At 40.0% G+C, this 7,307-nt stretch overlaps 1 protein-coding gene across 1 annotated transcript in view; it reads left to right on the top strand.

Annotated features, from left to right (window-relative positions):
- Positions 1-7,307, top strand: part of PKHD1 (PKHD1 ciliary IPT domain containing fibrocystin/polyductin) — a 669,991-nt gene that overhangs the window by 142,942 nt on the left and 519,742 nt on the right. The window contains exon 34 of the mRNA XM_069070581.1: positions 476-695. Coding sequence (XP_068926682.1) covers positions 476-695 — 220 coding nt within the window. The remainder of the gene's footprint in view (positions 1-475; positions 696-7,307) is intronic.

Here is a 7,307-nt window from a genome sequence, read left to right as displayed (position 1 = left end):
CCTTCCTTCCTTCCTTCCTTCCTTCCTTCCTTCCTTCCTTCCTTCCTCCCCCCTGCCCCATTTCCAGAATGGTCAAGTGAGCTTAGCATTGGTAAAAGTTCTAATATAGAGAAAAGAACTGTGGAGTCTGAATGCAGATTGAAGCAAACTATTTGCTCTCTCTCTTTTGTGTTCTGTTTTGTTCCATCTTTCTTGTTGGTCACTCCATTGGTTATAACTCTTCTTTACAACTTGACTAATGTTTAATGCGAAGGTATTTGTAGAACCTCTATCAGATTGCATGCTGCCAAGGGGGCGGGGGGGAGGGTAGAGGAGAGGGAAGGAAAGAAAATTTGAACTTAAGGGATTGTGGAATTGAAAATTGTAAACTAAAAGTAAATAAATACATTTTTAAAAAAGTTCTGATATATCAAAATGAATCTGAAGTCTCAATATAGCTCTCTTGGTATTTTTTTTTGTCCATTCTCCCCTGCAGCCTCTTTGGCTTTTCTGTGCAACCTAAGGCCCTTGGAGGAGAACTGTGAAGCCACCAATGCTACCTACATCCAGTGTGAATTGACGGTCACCATGGGGACCAACAGTCTGTTAAGATCTTGGTCTTACGTATACATGTGTGAAGAAAGTCCTTGGTGCACCTTAACTCTGGACCGTCAGATAGACTCATCCCTGGGATTATTCTCTGGACTCTTCATGAGGTAATAAAACCCTTGGCCACCATTCAAATGCTCTGTCATCTCTCTCTCTCTCTCTCTCTCTCTCTCTCTCTCTCTCTCTCTCTCTCCCTTTCATTATGACGTCAGTGGGAATTAGGAATTACAGGGTAGGAGAGATAACCCCAGATGTTTCAGTATCCCAGATCCAGTGCGTACCTGAGTTGCTGATGTTTCAGATGGTCCAGAGGGGGCATTCCATTGTGAATTCCACCCAGCCTGGATATCAAAGCATCTCCTGTCTTTTTCAAGTGTTCAGGAGAACATCTGAAAAATCTACCCAGTAAACAGTCTGCTTTGTTCTCTCTTAGATTTTAATATTTATCTTCCTATCCAAAGCAACATCTGGTGAATGCCAATGGGGAAAAAGATTAGACATTATGAAAAACAGAAGGGTTTCCCCCCCTTTCCCTGTTTCTTTTCTTTCCAAACAGATTCGTGCATTTTTTTTTAAGAAACAAAAAGTCACAGAGAAACCCAGCAGATTGTACAGTGTTTATTCAAAGGAAGGGAGAAGCACAGACAAAATTACTGTAGATTTAGGACTTGGAAACCATAAGCGTATATGGATTTACTTTTTTTTTTTAACCTCTAAAGAACAAATTAGTGACTGAAAGTTCCCGGGTTCTCTACCCAAACTCATTTCTCCCCCAAATAAGCAGGGGAAACAGCAGGACAACATGGGGTGCTCTGAGATTGCCTTGGTTTTTAGAAGAAAAAAAAGATCATCTTTAACTCCTTTTTCAAACGCTGTGATGTTTCAAAGCTATGCTTTCTCCCTCCCCCCCCTTCCCTCTTCATATGATGCTGCATCCTTTTATGTTCCCTATGACTTTTAGGCAAAAACTACTCTTTTGCCTACCTAGCTGGAATGGCTGTCTTTGATCATTTAATGGAGGTTTTATTTACAACTTAGAAAATGAAATCAAAACAAAACAAACTGAGCAAATCACATTGAATCAAAGAGAAAAATAACCATTGTATTTCAAGAGCCTGACTTCTTCAGGCTCTAAGACAATCTGGGTTCTGTGGGAAGCCATTTTTCTTTCAGTAGAATGTAAGCTCTCTTACAACTACAAGTTGTGATACAGCCTGGCACAGTTGAGCCTCCTAGGTGGTGCAGTGGATAGAACTTCAGCCCTGGAATCAGGAAGACCCGAGTTCAAATTTGGACTCTGACATTTAGTAGATATATGACCTTCTTTGCCTCACTTTTCTCATATGTAAAATGAGCTGGAGAAGGAAATGACAAGACACTCCAGTATCTTTGCCAAGAAAACCCCAAATGAGGTCACCAAGAGTCAGATATGACTGAAATGACTCAACTATGACAAAAATCCCTTCTCCTTGGCTTATATTCTTACCTCCCAGTGCCTGTTTTAAAAATGTTACTTCAGTTTTTGAAGTGTGTGTGTGTGTGTGTGTGTGTGTGTGTTTGTGTACAGGTGTGCACACCCCTTTGTTCCTACTATGTACATAGCAAAGCCACTGGCACATAGTAGGTGCTTAATAAGTACTTGTGGAATTCAATTTAATTGAATCTGTTAATGCTTTTAATATTCCTTCACCTTGTGGCAAACAAACTGAGATACAGACTTGCATAAAATTCACAGAAAAGAAAATTTTAACAACATAATAGAATATAGTAAATTTCTTTAGGGTTTCCTAAAGTGATTAATAATTTCCATTAGTCTTGATGTCTAATTCCCTTTAGGTTCTGACTAAAGTATGTGGACATCTTCTTCTTTTCATGGTTTTTATTTTAACTCATTTCAGTGGTATTATTTAAGTGATATTCATGGCTAAAATGGCAGAACTGGAAAAGACCTTAGAGATTATTTAGACCAGGGGTGGGCAACCTGAAGCCTCAAGGCCACATGTGGCCCTCTAGGTTTTCAAGTGCAGCCATTTGACTGAATCCAAACTTCACAAAACTGTCACAGAGGTTTGGATTCAGCCAAAGGGCCTCACTTGAGGATCTAGAGGGCCACGTTTGGCCTGGAGGCTGGAGGTTCTGCACTCCTGATTTATAATGCATCAATATTATAAATGAGGAAAATGAGACTCAGAGAAATTACTTTCTAATCAAGGTTATGCAGCTAGTTAGTTGCAGCAACAGAAATAGAACCCAAATTTTCTGACTCAATCCAATGTTTCTTTCTTGCACCTTTTTTTCCATCCTGTGACAGAGAACTTATTTTGGCTTCCTCTAGAGTAAAAAAAAAATACTTCAGTTGTTTGTTGGCGATTTGCGACTGTATTTTTATTTAGGTATGAGTTGGACTGTGCTAAAGCATAACATTTAGAGCCATAGATTATTAGTCTAGAAGAGTACTTGGAAATCAACTAATCTAAAACTCTCGATTTTATATGGAATCCATGAACCAGAGCTCTCCAAGACCTGAGTTTACATAGAATGTATCGAGTCTCTTAGATTGCTTCAAAAGGTCAGTTATCATTTTGGCTCATTATTACCTCTCCAGACTTTATTCTGTGAAATGTTTAAATATAGCTTGTGTGTAGCTCATGTCTAAGTTTCCACAAATATAACTGGCTTCCCAGCTCCCATACCAGTACTCAAGGGAACGAATGTTTCAAATAGAGGATGGCTTTTATTTTACTCGTCTCCCACCTCCTCCTCCAATCCCCTGGAAGTGAAAAAGGCTCACAGGGATCTTAAAAAGAGGCAGAAAATACAGTAAGCTCATAAACATAATAGATTCTTCAGAAGAGAATAAAAGTGGAGTAATTTCTTGACATCTTGGTAAAATAATCCTTTTCCCCAGAGTCTTCTCCAGTCACTCCTGATGACACCCTACAAGGCTAATGTTCTCCATTGGTACTGGAAAAGCGAACCCTTTCCTTCCACATCAAACTATCTCAATAACTTTTGGTAATAGTGAGGAGCAAAGTATAAGTCTTTTGTTCCACTGTCTTACATCACTATTTCTTTGCTCATCCTCCAGCTGTGGAGGCCATATTGGTGATCCCCTTCCTTCTCTAAGAACCAAACTGCTCAGGAACCATCCATTTCTTTAAGCAAGGTCCAATGTCCTCATTCTCAAACTTGGAGTTATTTTTGATACAGTCCCCAATGCTGTCATTGCCCAAGAAAGCTCCACTCTCTGCTAGAAAGCTTAATTCCTAGTGTCAAGTATTAGGTGATACCTTGTTTTCCAGAGCAAAGGACCAGCAAGCAAACTGTGCCTAGATCTTGGCATGACAATAATCTTTTGCTCTCACCCTATGGATGATCTCACCCTCCAGCAGAATCTACAGTAATTACTGTATTGCATTGACTAGCACCAAGTGTTCTCTGAGCTCAGACAAGTATGGGGCAAGTTCAGGTAAATAAATGCTGGTCATGAAGCCCTGCTATTAAACAAACATCTCACATTGTTGCTGTTACCCCTCATTGTCAGGGCATGGTTCACCATGTAGCTACTAGTGTGAGTGTTGAGTACTGCCTATCCTAAAGCGGTGTTCCCCCCCACTAGGGCAGGGCCCTGGCGCATGTGTCCTTGCTTGAAAATCATTTCCCTCACTTTGAAATTAAACTTCTGTTTGATTTCTGACTCTCCTGTCTCTAGCCTGCTCTGTTCGCTTCTGGCCATCCATAGATTTGATGTTGGTTTATCCAATTGACACTAGCAAATTTCCTTCTTCCTCTAACTAGAAGGCAGGGGTTCAGGTACATGAACCCTCCTCTTGGGTCACATGTGAGGACATATAACATTGAGCATATGGGCCTCTTCTCAAATGCTTGAGCTACTGTAATATCTTGGACTGGAAAAGCCCACTTTCCAAAACTCTTTTATCAGGTTGAGTTATTGAGAAAGTTCTGGGGGAGCCCACATAATGACTATGTGCCTCTGTCTGCGCCAAAGCAGCCATTAATGACTTTGATGGATGTGTGTGTGTGTGTGAAGGTGGAAACTGTAGGCCTGCAGAGGTTTCCTCCCCTCCCCCATAGATATAGAATTGGAAGGTACCTTAGAGATCAGCTCCAGGGGTGGGGAACCTGGGGAAGGTTCTCCACCCCTGATTCTAGTCCAGTTCCTTAATTTTGCAAATGAGGAAACAAGTCTCAGAGCTATGAATGATAAGATAAGTGATAGAACTAGAATTCAACTCTAGACCTTTCACTCTAAATTTAGGACCCTTTTGGATGAAGCATGTTCAGATGCTTTTAGTGAAGCAATCCTCAGAAAAAGATTGAAGTGGAGGTTGCCAGTTTGAGTAACATCCCTGCACCATGAAGAAATACTCCTTCCCTACAGGGTCCTACACAATTCCTCCTAGGCTTGTAATGATGTCCTGTAACTAACATATTTTGTTGCTAGGGTAATTAAGCTCCATAAGGACATTATTATTATTGCTGTTCAGTCATGTCTGATCTGTTGTGACCCCATTTGGAGGTTTCTTGGAAAAGATACTGGAAAGGTTTGCCATTTCCTTCTCCGGCTCACTTTATAGAGGGGGAAACTGAGGCAAATGGGATTAAGTGACTTGTCCGAGGTTACACTACTAGTATCTAAGTAAGGCCAGATTTGAATTTAGGTCTTCTTGCTTCCAGGCCCAGAGCTCCCCACCACACTACCTAGTTGTTTCTATCTCACTGGGAATACAAAGACATGAGTGAAAACACTCCTACAGCTCTTGCCCCAAGGGAACATATATTCTTTGCTGGGGGTGTCTTATTCATCTTACCATTGCAATTTCTTTCAAATGAAACCTCACCCTTCCTCATAGGCACCATAGTTCAGACTTCCACTTTCTTCTCTCCTGGCCTATTGTATGAGTTTCCTAAGCGATTTCTTCCTTTCCAGGCAATCCTTATTCCAGCCTTTTGTACAGATGAGAAATTGCTATTCTGGTCATCTCTACTCCCCTATATTTGCCCTCTGTTCCCGTCAAAACCAAAAAATATAATCATTCAAAATACTCTGTGCTTTCTAAGCTCTATATTTTTGTTAGCGTTCTTCTCTTCCGTCTCCCTGTAATGCCCCTCTGCTCCCCATCCATTTCTACTTATAGGATCACAGAATTGTAGATTTAAAGCTAGAAAGGGACATTAGAAGTCATCCAGTCCAATCCTGTCATTTTATAAGAAAGAAACTGAAGCAGAGAAGATGAGAGGTTTGCCAGTAGTCACAAAGCTAGTAAATGTTAGAGGCAGGCTTGAACCCAGTTCTTTCTGACCACAAGTTCCTCAGTTTATCTACTGTGCCTTGCTGCCTCTCATCCATCCATTAAGGCCTCTCTTACATTGGACTTTCTTTGGATGCTTTTCCCTAGCTAATTGTGTTGACTCTTTCCTTTGGATCCCCATTAAGCTTTGTACATCCCTTGTGACAATTGCCATAGGATGACTGTTTCATCCCCTTCATTAGATTATAAGCTACCAGATGGCAGGGACTGTGCCTTACTCATATGTTATAAAATGTCATCAGAGCTTCTTACACATAGTATACACTTCATATTAATTGTGAAATGCAATTGAAATATTTGTTAAATGCACAACTTCCTTAAAACCTAACCAAGAATATGGGTGTGGGAGTCAAGACATTAGTTCATAGATACCTACCTGCCATTAGAGAAGTAAGGTCACTTAATTTCCCTTCATCTTGGTCCGAGGATAAATGTAAGTCCTGCCTAATTCTTAGAATAGCTGTGGGAATAGCTAAAATTTCTGTATAATGCTTTAAGTGTCTGAGGTAGGATTTGAGTGCAGGTCTTCTTGGCTGCAATTCTAGCCTTCTACCTATTATATCAAATGAGAAAATAAAAGTACAAATACTATAAATACTATAAAGTATTATAAAAATATCAAATATATTTTCAGATCCTAAGTGTGCTAATTTCTACTATAATTTTAAAATATTATCATTAAACAATACTACAGAAAATTTAAAAAAGAAAGATAAAATGAAATAACATTAGATGGATACAAGAATAACACAAATATGTAAGAAGAGGGTCAGGTCAATAATAATTCTGATAATAATACTAACTACATTTTTTGTGTGCTTCAAGTTTTGCAAAGTGCTTTTATATGACCTCAGGCTTATAAAATATAAAAAAGGAATAGATAAATATTCTAGTTGAGAAGGGTTGTATAGTGTTAACTGATGAAAACGAAGCAGGAGGACTCCTTTAGTATCTCCATCAAGGAGAATAATTTCCAAACTATTAAGAATAGAATGCATTTAATTAAAATGGAATGAGTGCTAAAGAGACAGCATAACTTCAGTAAGAATAGAGCATACCACTAGGTGGCACAGTGAGTAAGGGCGCTGGCCCAGAGTCAGGAGAAGCTGGGATCAGTTCTGGCCTCAGATACTTAACACCCCCCCCCCCCCACACACACACACAAACTGGTTGTGTAACCTTGGGCAAGTTACTTAACCCCAATTGCTTTAAAAAAAAAAAGAATAGAGCATACCAGAATGATGTCCTTCCATGCTCCTTCCTTGCCTCCCTTCCATCCTGCCTCCCTTCCATCCTCACTCCCTTCCACCCTACCTCCCTTCTTCTCTCCTTCCCCTTTCTTCCTTCCTTCCTTCCTTCCTTCCTTCCTTCCTTCCTTCCTTCCTT

The sequence above is a fragment of the Petaurus breviceps genome, unplaced genomic scaffold (assembly GCF_028583685.1).
Source record: "Petaurus breviceps papuanus isolate PSGF00001 unplaced genomic scaffold, PetGlider_PUasm1.0 90822, whole genome shotgun sequence".
Classification (NCBI taxonomy): domain Eukaryota; kingdom Metazoa; phylum Chordata; class Mammalia; order Diprotodontia; family Petauridae; genus Petaurus; species Petaurus breviceps.
The sequence above is the reverse complement of the archived record's forward strand: the minus strand, read 5'-3'. Positions and strand labels throughout refer to the sequence as shown.